Here is a 16,428-nt window from a genome sequence, read left to right on the forward strand (position 1 = left end):
ACTAGACTCTGACCAATGGAAGGAAGGTACTGCAACTATTTTAACACCTGGGAAAGCAACAGTCACACTTGCATCCTGTTTGGTAACAGGAAATGTAGTTTTAAGACCCTAAATTCTAAGAAATTAGGTTTAATCATTTCACCTTACCAGAAGAATTATACTTCTGTTCTGTTGAATGGTGTTACTCTGTGAACAATTGGCTTTCTTGACTTAGTTCTTAATCTGCTCTGTGTTTTTGAGGTATCACTTGCATCACTTAGGATTCTGGAGAATGCTGGGTAATGAGACGAGAAGGATTGCTTTTTAACTTACTGTTTCATTTATGTAAAAGTGTAGAGTTTTCTGTCTTGTATGATTAATCAAAACTGATTTCCCTTAAGTAGAAGTAGGGATATACTGAAGGAGTTTGGGAGGATATTTTTTCTTTCTTTTTAATACTGGGGTTTTTTTTTGTTGAATATACTTCTAGAAACTCAATTATAAACTCCATGTTGATGGATATTATGTGTCCTGCTTATAACATTAAAAAAGATGCACAGCTTTTGCATTCCTAGAGTTCATATGCCTAATACAATAATGATGAATCAGTACTGGAAAATGTTACATCAGATGCTAACTTCTGTAAATCTCTCTGCTGAGTTAGTACTGAGTTCTATGATTAATGAGTTTTGCTATGAATTGATGGATTTCTTTCTAGGCAAACGTATATTCCAGTATTGCTTACCTGTCATTTGTGGATCTATATTTAAACTTCATTGAGAAACAATACCTGGGTGTTTTTAATGACCACAGGACAAGATTTAGACTTACTCCACTTACTCCGTTTTTTGAATGGTAAAAGGCAAATAGATACTTCCAAAATCAGTCTTAATACCTCTGAATAAGCTAGTTGATTTTTTTTAAAGACTCAGAGAGAGAAGTGGTTATTCAAAACAAAACTGGATACAGTAGGTTTTATTCTAGTTCTGTCTACAGCAGAAATCTTAAATATTGTATCACTTTCCAAAGTGATGGAAGTGTGTACACCATTCTTTCCAATGGTCACTGTTTTTTAATTCCACCCTATTTCTGCATGTATAGGTGGTTGCTGAACATCCAGATGCTTCAAGTGAGGAGATTGAAGAGCTGCTCGAATCGCAGTGGAACATGCTTAGTGAAAAACAGAAAGCTCGCTATAACACAAAGTTTGCCATAGTGACCTCTCCCAAATCTGAAGAAGACTCTGGTAAACGTAAAACTGTGCTAGTGTACTCTAACTAAATTTGATATACATAGTGGCATTAAACTAAGCACATATTTGAGACCCTGTAGGGAAAACAGCTTTCACTGTTTTCCAGTTTTAATTCTTGGTGTTTGTGCCAATAGCAAAGGAATGCCAATGGTTACAATAAACGCAACCCATGAAGTCTACATTTCTTGCTCATTGTTCTGGAAAGTTGTTATATGTAAACCTTCTGCTGTTTAGACATTGCTGATTTCTCATTCTTCTTCTGCCCATAAGCAGCTGCCATTGCATCCACTGCTTTTTACTAGTGGATGGTGGGAAGGGAAGATGAAGTGTTAACTGCTAGTAAAATTGGAGGTGTTGTTTTTATAGAACAGTTAGAAATGGTTTTAAAAATTTAATCAGTACTACACTTTTTCTTCATATATGCCTAAAGTGTATTACTTCACATCATCATCAACTCAGGAAGAACTATTCCAAACTTTATTCTCTACCCTTCAGCCAGCTGGCATTTTACTGTGCTACTCCCAAGTTTTTAGGACTTTGTGCAAGTTTGCAAATGCTTTATTTTTTTTTCTCCTTGTATTTTTGTCACTTTTTTCTGGTGTTTGTTTTTGATGAACAGTCTTGATTGTTTTCCAAAATATTTGAGGGGTTTTGGAGTTGCTTACTTGAGAAAGGAGGAGGAAGAAGATAGTTTGCCATTTGCATGAACTTTTATCAAATTTAACTAGCTATCATTTTTCAAATTTAAATAGCTTTACAGCACTGTAAGAAGACTTAGTATGGAAGTATTAGAAGCCAACAGGTGCTGCTTTGGGCAATGACAAGAATGAGAGGGAGTGTTTGCAAGTTTGTGAGACTTGGAAAAACTTGTATAAAAATGGCAGTCAGTTTTGTTAACTATCTGTGTGTGTGTGTGTGAAATAACATCATTTTGTGGAAAATTGAAAAGTTTTTAACTTTAAATTTTAAGTGTTAAATATTTGGATATCAGTTTAAAAAAAAAACACGTTCTGTATCTCTCAAGGTTCATCATTGAAGAATATTGGAGAGGCCAAACGTAAAGTGTTTCAAGACTCACCTAAAAGGAGATCAAGATCCAGAAGTAATTGAAATTTGTGTTCTGTGCAAATAGCTCATCATTATAAGTAGCTGTTGAGTGTATTTTTTTATGTATTCGCCCACGTATCATAATCTCTTTCTTTTATCTCAGATGTTGTCTTCCTTGACATTAGAACTTTAATGGATCCCAAATTAAATATCTTAACACTGCAGTTCTGAATTTTGTTCACCTTCCTCAGTGTCATATTGCAAGAAATGTAATTGAAATTGTACCTGTACCAGGTGTTTCTAGTACATATATTGTGTAAATTTATAGTTACCTACAATTGAAAATATGTCAGTTCACTTGTTTCCCCATCTCAAATCCTCCTATCTTAAACTTGGAAGAATGCTGTGGGATTTCTTTTGCTGGCTTTTTGTAAGTAGCAGGTTCTCCTGGAGCCATTTCAGTCTCCTTTGTGGATTCAGTTGGATCATAGAATATGTCCTAGATTGTTTAGATAAGATCATTAATTTGAAAATTATCCATATTTTCAAGTTGCTATATTTTTAATATTTACAGACATTTGTTCCCACTGGAATAGAATGCTTGTAGCTGTAGGGCAATTTTCAGTTAACATATTTGTGCCCCTGGAGCTTGCAGTTTTCATACTAATAATACTCTGTAGCTTCATAAACTAGAGAGTACTGGAGAGTCTAATTATGTTGTCATTTCATCTTGATGAAACAGACCACTCATCTGTCTTTTTGAGGTGCAGACAATAGTGGAACCTGTGGCAGGGTTATGTAGATTACTCACTGACCTTTTGTATTTAGCAGCTGCTTGAACTTTACAGTGAACAACCATCTAAATATATGAGTAACTTTGTGGTCTAAAATGGCCAATGTGGTTCTGTTCATAGGATTCTGGTCCGTAAAGGCAAGGGATTTTATGGTCTCGTGTAAAATACAATCAGCTTGTTAGAGTCTGGAACTGCCATACCAGAAAGAGAATTAATTTGTACAGTTGGTGATATCTTGTCTTTTTCAGAGGCCCCTTAATAGATGTCACCACTTAAAGTAGGCTTAAGGAGGAGACTCAGAAAGTAATTTTAGTGGTAAGAACTATTACAAAGTGGCAGGAGAGTTAAAAGCTGCCTAGCTCAGTCACATGCAGTCTGATGATATGAAAGAAATGTTGGACAGTAACATTCAGATCTTAAACTAGTGTTTGTATAGGTAGACTCACCTTTGTAAAATAACTTGAGTATGAAGCAGTTGATTTAGATTTGTTCTAGAGTTAGTCTTCAGCACCAGAAACCAGGCTCTAAGCATTAAGAGGTCATCAAACTGTGTTAATGTTTAACCATGTTTTAAAAATAATGACTGAAAGAAAAGTACCTTAAATAACTAGATCAGTTCAAATAATTTCAAAGTGGGTTTTAGATTATTTTTCATGTGAGTTTCCCCCATCCCCCATCCCAAGGTAATTTACATGGAAATAAAAGAAACCAAAAAAAGAGGACAAAGGAGCCTACAGAAGATTTTGAAGTTCAGGAAGCTCCTAGGAAAAGACTCAGGATGGATAAACAGAATAATCGGAAGGTAATTATGTTGTTGGTTTGTTGGGGTTGATTTATAGCAGCACCAGTCACATTGCTGTAGTTAAGTTTGTCAGCATTTCCATTTTCAGGATTAAAAAAGAAATGTCCATATATCATACCAAACTGTTCTCAATGTTCAGAGATCCATGTGAGCTTACCACTGTGGGATTTTTTCCTTTGGTTCTGAGGATGGAGGTATGACACGTTCCACTTGCTGCTTAAACTGTTTCCCAAAGGAATGTGCAGAGGGAGGCCTGACCTCTCTGTGTTGTTATGCTCTGTAGTTCTTTTTCTTTCCTCCTGGTTTGGAGTTAGTTTTACCAGAATGTGAAAGAAATACCTTTAGTCAATAGTTACTTTAGACAAAAGTCAGAAGAGAGCAAAGGAAGTAAAGCAAATCAGAAAAGCTACTTTCCACACACAGGAAGGCTATAGGCCACTTTCAAGTGGCATGCTGACCCTTTTCTTGGGTTAGGAGACAGCAGTAAATTTATATTTCCGCAGTAAAAGTATATTTATCACACAAATTGCAGGCTCCTTTTCTGGTTAGCTTGCTTGTGAGAATGAGAATTTTCCTTACCTAGGTCACTGTGTATGCAGACACAGCACAAACCTTGTGGAGACTCAGGCACAGGTTTATTGTCATGCATGTAGAGCAGAGAATTTCATGGGTAGTGGATTTATATTTTAAATGAATTGTGGAGGATTTATTTGTAGGTGTCAGTTTGTTTGGTGGACTGCTTATTTTGCTACTTCTGTTGATATTGTAGATATTAAGACAGCTTTTTGGTTTAGAGTTTAATATTTAAAAAAAAAAAAAATTCAGATAGGCTTAATGAGCTGATTAGCAAGGGACAGAGATAATTCTTAATGTTTAAAGAAGGGCCAGAACTGGTTTTTGCACTTCTTGCTGGAATGGGTTAGTCATTGCATATTCATGTGACTTTCTAGGAGCAGTTTATCCAACCTTTTAAAACTTGTCTAATTGATTTGAATATACTATAATACACTAGATGCATGGAATAATGACGTTTACTTATTGTAATTAATTCATCCTATAAAGTCCTTGATTTGACTGTTCTAAAGGCACTTTCCTGTCCCACCAGCATTTGCACACTACAGTTAGCCTACATTCTCAGAAGTAGGATGAAAGGTGGTTGCAGTATAGTTCATGCTTGAGAGGTTCTGGTATCTTTGGTGCTGTGACTCAGTGTGAATATACCAGCAGGAAAATAAATAACTAATTGAGATTAATGATTCCCATAATATTTATAGCACTAATGGTGCTGACTTTATAATGTGCACTTTAAAAATTTTGTTCTCTCTCTGGTCAGTTTATCAGAATTGCTTACAAGGGGTTTGATGTGTGTAAATAATAGGTAGTTTGGAAACTCTGATTGCATATAGCAGGGTTGTGCTCCACAGAAAGGTCAGATATGGTTTACACTTCGTTTTAGGAATTCTCTCTTAGTCTTTTTCCTGCCTTCACAATCCCAAGGCACTTCCAGCTGTATATGCTGCTGCTTAGTAGAACATTCAGTGAATGACAGTGAAAATATCTATGTAATGATTCAAAAAAGCAAACACTAACCATACACCTTCTTTCTGCTGTTCCCAGTTTACCTGCAGGCTTTCTTTACAATCATTTTGGTTAGGAGGAGCTTTAATTTCATGACATTTTACTTCTTGCACAAGAGTTGTGGGTTATACTCTCCCTTTGTCCTTAATTCTTATTTACAAATTCAGAATGTTTTCACATTAAGTAACCAAGCCATAAGTACCCATATGGAAGTTTTGGAAAACTAATTTGTTCATTGTTGCTTTGATGATGTATATAAAATGCACATTAACAAAATGGGGTTCTGTAAAGTGTGCTTTAAATTTAAGAATGAACTATCCTGTACATTTTCACAGAATCACAGAATCCTTAGGATTGGAAGGGGCCTCTGGAAATCATCCAGTCCAATTGCCCTGCCAAGACAGGGCCATCTAGAGCAGGTTACACAGGAATGTGTCCAGGTGGGTTTGGAATGTCTCCAGAGATGGAGACTCCACGACCTCTGTGGGCAACAATGCTCTGCCACCCCAAAGTAAAGAAATCTTCCTCATGTTGAGGTGGAGCTTTGTGTGTTTTAGTTTATGGCAATTACCCCTTGTCTTGACACTGGGCACCACGGAAAAGAGTCTGGCACCACCCTCTTTCCGTTCATTTTTGCCCAGAAGTGTAACAGTAATCTTAGCAAACCCATACTGGTGGCATTGATGGTAGGGCAGCTGAGAGCTCAGTAAAAGCACAGCGTGGCACACCTGTGGCCATTTGTGTTTATTTTTACAAAGGAAATCAGTTCCCTGGCCTTGGAGGTGTTCACCTGCACATCTTTGGTAAAACTGATTGTCAGATGAAGACTGTGAAAAAGCATGTAAAGCATTGGAAATGTGTGTAAAGCTTTCTGTTCAGTAGAGTTGTGCTTATTAATCAGGTGAGCATGTGTCAGGGTTATGTATTCTGTGCTACAGTTTTAGTAATTTGAATGAATTTGTAACATAAGAAATGGAAAAAAAATAATGGCATGTGTAAGGAGCAACGTCTTAATTTTGACAAAGATTTGATGAAAACTTCCCCGGTTTTTGGCCTAAACTTTTAATCATGAATTCTCAATCTTGAGCAAATTTAGGTGCTGTTCATTTTCCCTTGAAAATAGTGGTTTTATTTTGGAAATGCTGAAACAATCTTAACCATAGTAATTTAAAAAATGGCACTGCTATAAGTTGTGGAGTTGGAAGCAAGCCTCTTTGAGACTTAGATTTCTGCACAGGGTTTACTCTCAAATTTCTATACTAATTCTGCAATTTACCTTTAGTAATTAAAGGCTTTAATTTGACCAGTTTGTACAAAGAGCAGTAAGGATAATTTACAAGTTTTGTGTTTAGCACTCCCCCTTTTGATATGCTGAATTTGGGATGGATAAGCGGGATGCTGAAGTACTGTGTTCTTTAATATTTCTCATTTGTTTATGGGTTTGTACCCTGTGCTGTAAATGAGTTTTAAAATTCACTTAAGTGGGGTTAGTTTAACTACAGTACCATTCAGATATTTGTAAAGACACTTTCTTTTTAATAACATAAATCCAGAACTAATTGCCAGTTGTATCCAACCACTCATAAATTAGGAGTTTTTTTATTTTTTCATATTTTTTTTTGTGACAGAGGGAGACAAGCAATGACAAAACAGCAAAAACAAACTCTTCTAAGGTCACAGAAACCTCCTCTTCACAAAAGAACCAGTCAGGTAATGTGGTCAGAATAAGTTTTAATGTAACTTTTTCAATTAAATAATGTAAAAATGCCCAGGTTGTCTGAGGCAGCCAGCTAAATTCTGCTGACTCAGTGAGCAGTTGCAGGCACTGTGCCACAGCTGGGGGGGAGCCCTGTTCCTTCACTGCCCTCCTGCAGCTCGGTCCTGGACTGAAATTGTGCACTGCTGACTGAGAGCAGCAGTTCACAACTTCCCCGTGGGATGGCACCAGATTAAAGCTGGTGCCCCGAGATCTTGGTGAGCAGGGAGCAACCCCTGCTGCTCCTGTTTGCCCACTGCACTGGCCCAGTAAAACAAGTGCAGTGGCCATCAGTGTCATCAGGTACTTTGGGGTGTTAGTCCTTCGAAATGGTGCTTGATGGGAGGCAGTGTGGAGCATGAGAGGGAATTCTGTAGAACCTTGGATCAAAACACCAAAGTCAGACTTGTTAATGATGCTCAAGTTGAAGGTAACTGCTATCAGAGCATGTCTCTGCAGGTGTTACAGTGATTTGCCAAAGACAAGCGAGCTTCAGCAAGTCCTGCACGGTGTAGAAGTGGTGATGTGCCATAGCTATTGTGTGCTGCTTGGCTCCTGCATATAAATTTTCTCTTAACAAAGTGTTAGTGGTACTCAGATTGCGATGAGCTCACGTAGGCCTTCTCATATAACTGTTACCTCTGCTTTAAAGAGGTCTTAAGTCACAAGATACTTTGATTTTAATAGAAATGAGACTATAAAAAAATGGGAAACATTTCTTAGCACGAATTTGATTAATGGAAACCTTTATTTTTAAAATCAAGCTGAAATACATGGCTTCAGAAGCTTCATGTTCATTCAGTCCTATGTAGGTGCCCAGAAGACGTACCTAAATAATTCCTTCCTGTATCTGAAGGAATATTTTAAATGGCTTCAGGGAGATAACATTTTAAAGTTCCAAACTTCACTTTGTAAACCAAAATTATTTTACAGCAACGAAAAATCTGTCTGATGCATGTAAACCTCTGAAGAAGCGAAATCGGGCTTCAGCAGCAGAATCTTCAACTCTTGCTTTTAGCAAGAGTTCATCTCCTTCAGCTTCCTTAACTGAGAATGAGGTAAAAAAAAAGTGGTGTTTGCACACAGCCATTTAATGACAGAAATTATCAGGTGTGAATCTTGTTAAAAAAAAAAAAAAAGCAAAAATCAAAGGCGAATTCTCTAACGTTGGTGCTCTAGACAAGTTACAGTTTTGGCCTCTGTGAAACCTGTACCGTGTGCATTGCAAATCATTTATTGTAACACAAACGTCTGATTTGGGGACGTCGAGATATTATTGTGGTTTTTAATGTATTTACCAACAACGTTTTAGAATTGTAACCTTCTATTAGAGGCAAAGTAAAATGCCAGTGTGTTCTGTATTTTCTTCTACAGACTTTTATGTAAGTGTACTTCATTAGTTACATTATGTAACTCAATATTGTCATGTTGCCATAGCTTTTCTATCAAAGCAAATTTCCTAATCCTCTGTTTGATCTAGAACTGGACAGTCTTCTGAGCAGAGCCCCTTTTAACTCAAATTAGTTTTCAAGCTGTTTTAGTGCTATTTCTCTGTGATGCAAATAGCTCCAAACCCAGTAGAGTTAAGCAGGCAGTGAAGGATGTATCTTTTTGATACTTGCTAATCATAGTCTTAGCTCTGCATATTTGGAACTGTAATTCTTCTCAGTTGACATACAATAAATGAAATGTATGTACCAGAAGTGTATTCATACAATCCATTAAACCAGTCCCCAAGTCATCTACACTGTTAAAACCAATCAGCCAAAGAGTGGCAGCATGAGGGTGAAGTATGCATGCTGTTTTGCAGGTGGGTTTGGATCTGTAGTTGGTAGGATTTAGTAAAATATCCATAGACAAACAGCTTCACCCAGTCTGTGTTACAAAAACTGTAGAGAAAATACTTGCCTGCTAACAAGGGAATAGGGCTTCCAGCTCTCCTAGAGACTTTCATCTCCCCTAACAAATGCATGAGGTGCTGTAATGAATGCAGTTAAAATATCTAGGCAATGTTCAGTAAACAGTTTACCTTTGGGTAGGGGAAAAAAGATTGCATGTTAATGGCTGTATATCTTAACTGTAACTGGAAAAACATTTTAACTAAAAAACCTCAATAAATACTCCCTTCTGTACCCCAATAAAACAAGCAAAGGAGGTCCCACAGGAAATAATATCCCTAGCAGCAGCCAAATAAAGTAATACTTCCTTTGTTTTCTCAATTGAGAGACTCCCATCTTTTGGCTTACCAGCTTCTGCTGGGTTGGCTTTGCTGGTGGGACTTGCTGTGTAATGGTCTATTTGGGACTCTCTATTCAACCAGACTAAGGAAAAATCTGGGGGGTTTTGACTCAAAATATGCATCTCTAAATATTGTGCACTCAGGAGAAAGATCCTTCTCTTTCTCGAGATTATGATTATAAAAGGAATTACCCAGAAGTCTTTCTTAACAAAAGACTCTTTTTTCTAGGATTTTGGGTTGTAACATAACGGTTGATATGTAAGAAAGGATATGGTTGTATCTTACATATGGCTGAGATGGAAATTCTAAAACTTAGCACTCATTTACTCAGCTACTGCTGAACAGTAAAAGGTCTGAGAAAAATTACCTTCATACACTGCTTGCAGAACACAGATACACAAACTAGAAAGTGAATTGAATTGTTTTCAAAGGGTTAAAATATGTTAAAAAAAAGTCCCAAACAGCATAACAGAAAACACACCTTCTTAAATAATTTTGGGGGACTGGGTGCAGGGGGAAGTAGATTAATGGACTAAATCCTTGGATTGGTTAAAGATACACTGACCTGAACTTGGACCAACTAAGGATTTGGCCCAGTTTGTTTCCTATATTAGATATATTTTTGCTGTTAAATAAAACAAAACTGTCAGGCATGTGTTTCAGAAATTAATATTGACCTGCTCTACAAAACAAGGAAAGACAGAAATTCTGGATTGTGTGGGTGGCTCTTAAAAACTTTTTCCCCTTTTGTATTTTTATTTAGCACTTGTCTTAACGGCTAAATATGTGTGTGTCCTGAGAGCATTCATCTGGAGAGAAACTTTCCCAGTACTAAGGGAAAGTTTTTTAAAAATAAACACAGTCAGGTAATGATGAAAGCCTTGCACAGCTAATTGAGTAGATGTAATTCTTCTCAACTTTAAATAGATTTAATGATTAACTTTCACATTTCTGTGTTCACTGTAATACTTCTAAGTGTTGGTTTAGGTGCTCTCTTAACAAGTACGATAAAAATTCTCTGTATTCTTCAAGCACATACATCTCCACAAGGTGTATATATGAGGATTCTGGTCTTTTTTTTTCCCCCCTCTCCTTTCTTTTTCTCCCATACTCTTTGTGAACAGCTTGTTCCAGAATGGAACCTGGATGTGACTGTTACTTGTCAAGAACTGTTGTTAGCTACACACCCCTTAAATGTCTGTCCTTTGCAACCAGGTTCTAGGAAAGATGTGCTCAGTTCTTTCTTGTTTGAAAGATGCATCTTATTTGACATTTTAAAAACTATTTTGAATGGTTTTTGTTGTTATTAAGGGGATATTTTTTAAATGGAGTTTATTTGAAATACTGTAAAATCCGACAAGGCCAAATTTTCAGTTGATAAATTACTTTGGGAGGGAGATAAGAGTGGGAGTATGGACTTCTTCAAACAGATCTATAGATGTGACATATTAGAGATTAAAGGTTCACTCCCTTCAAAAAATTGGGCTTTGAGGTTGTTTTAAGAGGGGTGGACAGAAGCAGTGAAGTGTTTATACAGGAATAAATGAATTTCATACCTGCATTTAATTTTGAAACAAAATAATTTTACTTCTAGGCACTTGACTCAAGTCACTTATGTGAAATACAATTTTGTTGAAATACAATTCTTAATGAGCAACTGGTAGGGCCAGATGTGAAAAAGATACTCAACACTTTGGAGTCTGCAAAAGCTTGGAGTATTTTTTACTGGCTATGTAAGACTTGGTGTAAGCATCCAAAAGCACATATTTGTGAGAAGAGATGCAGATGGTGTATTTTAATTTCTTTTTTTACCTTGGCCCTCCACCCCCCAGTAATGTAGTAGGTGCCAGTAAAAGTGTAATCAGTATTTTTTTAATAAATAAAAAAGACTTTACATTACCATTACTGCTGGATTATTGGCACACTTGGTGTGTTTGCATGAAACATATCTGCTTTAGCTTTTCAATCAATTTTTGTGATTACTGTCTGGCTTCATTAAACTGGATGAATTTGTTGACAGCAGATAAGTGTCAAAGTATCGTGCAGACCATAGGTACTGCTTACAAACTTTGTCAAAGAAACTGTAATCTTTTCCTAAGAGAGGACAAAATAAAGCACATGTAATACTCTCTAAGTTAGCCAGCCTGTCGTTCATCACACCCTCAAGACTGAGCTGACCAGCAGATGGCAGCTTAAAAAAGCCTGGGAAAGATTTGAAGAGGTGCTTTTATTTTAATTTCATCACATCTTCCTTAGAGGAATTCTTTCTTCCTTCTGTAACAACCACTGTCAAAACAAGTTCAGTTCCTGGTTATAGCTACAAATTCTCGTGTTTCCAAGGCCTAACAATGCAAATTATTGCAAACAATAATGCAAGCCTTAATGCTCTTTTTCTGCACATTAAACAGTGGATTTTTTTCTCATTACTGATTTGAGACAGATTTCATTTATCTGCATTTTTAATGGGCATTAGCATGTATACACAAAGGAGAAAACACATACAGCTCTTAAAAGGTAAGGTGTTTGCTTGAGGAGGCAGTCATGAGACATGCACAGCTTGCAACTCAAAAAGTACATCAGCTCCATTTATCAACCCTGGAGTCTAGTTGTCCTAGAATATGCAACTAAAACCTCTTACTGAAGGTGAAAATAACAGACTTTTTGGTCCTAAGAACAGGAAGGAAGAAGGGAATTCATGTTATTTTAAAACAAACTACTGATCTAAAGAAAAAGCAGTTGCCATTGACCTTGCAGGTTGTTAAACAAAATCACTATGCTTCTAACATTTCATTCAAGCTTCCTGCAAATATAATTCTCTCTTCTAAACATTGCTTAAGGATAACTTAATATGTAGTGCCACCTTACATCCTGTGACTTAGCAGACAGTTGTTTCCTGTGTTTGTTTCTGTATGCCTGTGATTTTTTCTTCCCCATTTGGAAGCACCAGTAAGCAGTCAGGGGTACGTTTTTATGGAACACTGCAAGTAGTTGGACTTGTTCCTTGCCAAACCTCTGCTAAAGCCTCTACCATTTTACATGACCTGCATCACCCACCAGACCATACAGTTTTGTTACAATGGTTCTATTTTCACGTGGAAAAAAGTTCAAAGCTTCACTTTTGTTCTTTGACAACACATTCTGTGTAGAAAATTAAGTTTCTTGTGTACTTATTCTCCTCTTGTGTGTTTCTTAGGCTTCAGAGTGCAGAGAATCTGTTAACTGAATGTTTACATGATGTAGGTTTTTATTCTGCATCCCCTACCAAAGTATCATGGGTATCTGTAGGCAATTTTATACTGTTTTAAAATGTTCTCATAGTTTTAATTAACTTTCCAGGCAAATTCAGAAATGCATAATATCCTTATCTGAAACGTCTAACTCCTGCTAATAATAAAAATGAAACTTGTCCCAGGCTGTCTTTTTTTTGCTATTATAGTACTGTGTACACTGTGGCACCGCATACTTAAAGAATTTATCTAGTCTAGCAGTATGGGCCAAAATATCACTCTTCATTCAGTTCAGGAATTCTTATATGAAATAAAGGAAATGTTAACTGTAACTCAATTGGCTCTGTCAGTTTTTCTGTCTCTGTGTGGGTGCACGATAGATTGTCTTTTGAATACAGCCTGACCTGTTTGTATGTTGCTTACTGACTTACATAAGTTGTTCTTAGGGTAAAAAAACAAAACAAGACAAACCCAACCCTCTAGCTGTTCAGCTTTTGTTAATAAGAAAAAAATATGCAGTTGGGTTTTATCTGTTGGAAAGATGGAAGAGTTTATTTATCAGAACATGTATACTCCAAGCTTTATAGAGAGAACTCTTAGCCAGCCCAGCCCTCTTCCTCCTGGGTCTGTGGTGTAGAAATCACCGACTCTAAAGTCTTGTCAGGAAGTCTGAGATTGTAGCTGTGTCCCAAGTGTTAAGGAAAGTGAAACTTAGTGGGCAAGAGCATTCAGAGCTCATGAAGATGTGCCTCTTCAATTGCCTGTGAAAAGATGCTGTGTATCTTTTGTATATGATATGTTAATATCCTATGATGGTAATATGTATAATGGCAGGTGACCTGAGAGAGGATGTTGCATCCCTGTAAAAGGTGCAGGTCACTCTTTGTGGGCCCTTTCTTTTATGGATCCTGCTGCTCCTGCACTGGAGGAGACTTGCCTGCCAAGCAAGCAGGAGGAAATAATTTCCTGCCATGCTTTCATTTTATATACCCCTAGCTTTAAGATAAGTGTACATAGAGGGGTGTGTTTCCTTTTGATGTCCTTCAGCCTGCATTGTAAAGCAAGTGATGCTCAAGTAAACGAGTGGGAAGTGGGAGGGGTTGCCTTCTTTCAGTCTCAAAAAATTTGCCCTTTAGTTGTTTTTGTTACTGCTTAAACAGAACATGACAGAAGAACATCGTTGTCTTGAATGACTAAGACCAAAGCTTGTATTCTTAAGGCTTAAGAAGGCTGTTACACAAGCATATGTGAGTAATACAAGAAGGGCTTTTATTAGACAGAATGAATTGATAAAGTGAATTTTCTGAAGAAGAAATTTTTTTGAACAAAAATGGCACTTTGGTAGCTGGAAAAGTCTAAAGAGGTGTGTGACTGGTGGAGTAGCAGCTGTTGGAGCCTGTTCCAGTGTAGGCACCATAGATGCTCAAATGTTAATGACTTCTTCAATCTAAATTTCCAATTTTGTTTTTAGCCTTCAAGCATGGCAGGAAAGCCTTGTCTGAATTGGATCTAGGAGAGGGGAGGCCCCAGGGAAGCTGATGAGCACAGAAGTGTTGATGTTCAGTCTGCAATTGCCAACACACACTGAATAGTATTTGGGACTTGATTCTGCTCCATGAGACAGAAGTTTTTGCCTTAGAAAATATTGATGTTGGTCCTTGAGGACAGCCTTTAGCCAGGAAGTACTTCAAGGGAAGAAAAAAAGACACACCATGATCCCCTACCCACCTCCTAGGATAACACTGGGCCAGCAAGGTTGCTTTCTTTGATCAGCTGTTTAAAATGAAGACTTAATCCTAAATCTAAAACAAAAGGCACATTTAATAGCCAGGTCACCAGCTGATCAAGCAGAATGTTTGAATATTTTTGTTCTTACTGTCGTAACTTCTTAAATTCCCAGGCTCCAGATTGCATGAGTACAGACACTTTATTTTCAGACCTAGAATTTCTGAACCTTTTTTCTTTGAAATTACAGAGCAGTGATTTTGCTGGCTCTGGTATTTACTCTGATTTTGGAGCTGTCTGAAAGGAAGGAGACAATTTTAAGTGGAGAAAAAAAAATTTATTCAAGTGGGTGGAGCAAATGTCTACATCAGTATTTGACTTCATCTGCTTCGTTGAACCACAGCATGATTTGAATTTTTCAATTCCAGTCTATCCTTTCACAGCTTATATCATGTATCCATATGATTGGATGCCAGCTGAGAATATATCACCTTTTTTTTTTTTTTTAATAAGTGGCATTTCAGCCACCCAGATATGGAAGGAACCATGCCATTTGCAAAGTTCACCCACGTGGTTCTAGAAATATGCAAGCTGTGTGTACATAGCAGCTAGCATTTAACTCTTCTTTGTAAAAAGCCAGAGGGAATGAAGAATTGCCTTGCATTTCTGCTGAGGTGTGTGGCTGAGACTGGAATCAGGTACCTGGTTGTAAAAAATGCTTTAAAAATTGTAGCAGACCTGGATTCAGTATTTAGATGTACTGTGAGAAGTGTTTCCCTGTGTTAGTGCTTGTCCTTTCACCTTTAGTTGGTGGTGCAGTGAGCTGTGCAGTTAACTGGGACTCAGTGTTGCAGCTGCAGGACTCGTGTTACAGCTGGAGGAAGTCTTGCAGGAGGAAAACACTGAAAAGTGATTTTGTACACAAAATCCGTGTATAGAGTCTTGTGTCAAATTGACTTCCTGCCTGCTCCTCTTTAATCATTTTAGAGTGCTTCAGACAAAATTTAAAATTAAGAATATAAACATATAAACTCAGAAAATGCATACAGCTGACTCAGTTTAATTCCTTTCAATGCTCCAGTGTGTTTTCTTACTGTAACTATTGTGTAGAGTTGCACACATTTCCTCCTCTAAGCCTGCTTGGCAACCTCTGTGAAAACCAAACACTTATTTACTCAATATAATCATGCCAAGGAACCTCCATTATTCCAACAGTCCTTGCATCCGTATGCACATGCACATAACAGGTAAAAGTAGTCCAGGAGGCAGGAAGAAAAAGTAAATCTCATCCTTATATTTAGCAATTAAACAGTTACCCAGTGTTCAGCAAGCATTGCTGATGTAATCTGGCTTTGTACAGCAAATATTGCAGTATGCAAAGCAGATTCATTCAGTTATGAATTAATGCTGAAGATGGCTTTTACAAGCATTGTTACATAGTCTTTCTAAAAATAGGTTGACGTTTGTCTGAAAGAATCCCTTAAGCACTTCTTTTGGTTATTGTGAACAGGGAATTTTAGCATATAGTTCAAAAGAAAATTAAAAATACTTTGGGGGATTTGATGTCTTTATATGCTGATCCCAGTACCGTTGTGGGCCTGAGTAACTGTTCCAGAAATACAGTAGTAGTATAAAATGCATGCTCAAAATACCTTGAGATGAGTAAACCCAGTTGTTTAATGACCCATTGCTACTATTTCTGTCTTTTGAGGGGTAAAAATGCAATACTAAACACAAAGAATTTACAGAGATGCCAAAACTTTGTCCCAGTTAGACTCAGTAGTTAAGTATTTTTTCAATAATAAAGCTGTGGGGAACTTGGAAAAATACAGTAATGTGTCCCTACATGTTCCCTTTTGAGTTTTATATCTGTAAGTAGTGAATAATGACTGAGACACGTGGGAAAGGAAGGATTGCCTTGGGAGCCTGATAGGAAATTGGTCATTTCTGTGAGTGGTAATGGTATTTGGAACCTCACTAACCCCTGAAGTCTGTTCTGGCCTGCCCCACATGAAGAGCATGAATTGGT

General features: G+C 37.2%; 1 protein-coding gene across 7 annotated transcripts in view; it reads left to right on the top strand.

Annotated features, from left to right (window-relative positions):
- The window catches only part of NSD2 (nuclear receptor binding SET domain protein 2), a 95,689-nt gene that overhangs the window by 61,732 nt on the left and 17,529 nt on the right, over nucleotides 1–16,428 (top strand). For 4 of the 7 annotated variants that reach the window (XM_068188490.1, XM_068188489.1, XM_068188491.1 and 1 more), the window contains 6 exons: nucleotides 1,081–1,225; nucleotides 2,256–2,333; nucleotides 3,756–3,874; nucleotides 5,788–5,892; nucleotides 7,081–7,162; nucleotides 8,142–8,266. In XM_068188490.1, the coding sequence (XP_068044591.1) occupies nucleotides 1,081–1,225; nucleotides 2,256–2,333; nucleotides 3,756–3,874; nucleotides 5,788–5,892; nucleotides 7,081–7,162; nucleotides 8,142–8,266 (654 nt within the window). Of the gene's footprint in view, nucleotides 1–1,080; nucleotides 1,226–2,255; nucleotides 2,334–3,755; nucleotides 3,875–5,787; nucleotides 5,893–7,080; nucleotides 7,163–8,141; nucleotides 13,007–16,428 lie in introns of those variants that run through there. The other 3 variants (XM_068188496.1, XM_068188492.1, XM_068188493.1) reach the window with 3 other exon arrangements.

The sequence above is a fragment of the Anomalospiza imberbis genome, chromosome 4, assembly GCF_031753505.1.
Source record: "Anomalospiza imberbis isolate Cuckoo-Finch-1a 21T00152 chromosome 4, ASM3175350v1, whole genome shotgun sequence".
NCBI classification, from domain to species: Eukaryota; Metazoa; Chordata; class Aves; order Passeriformes; family Viduidae; genus Anomalospiza; species Anomalospiza imberbis.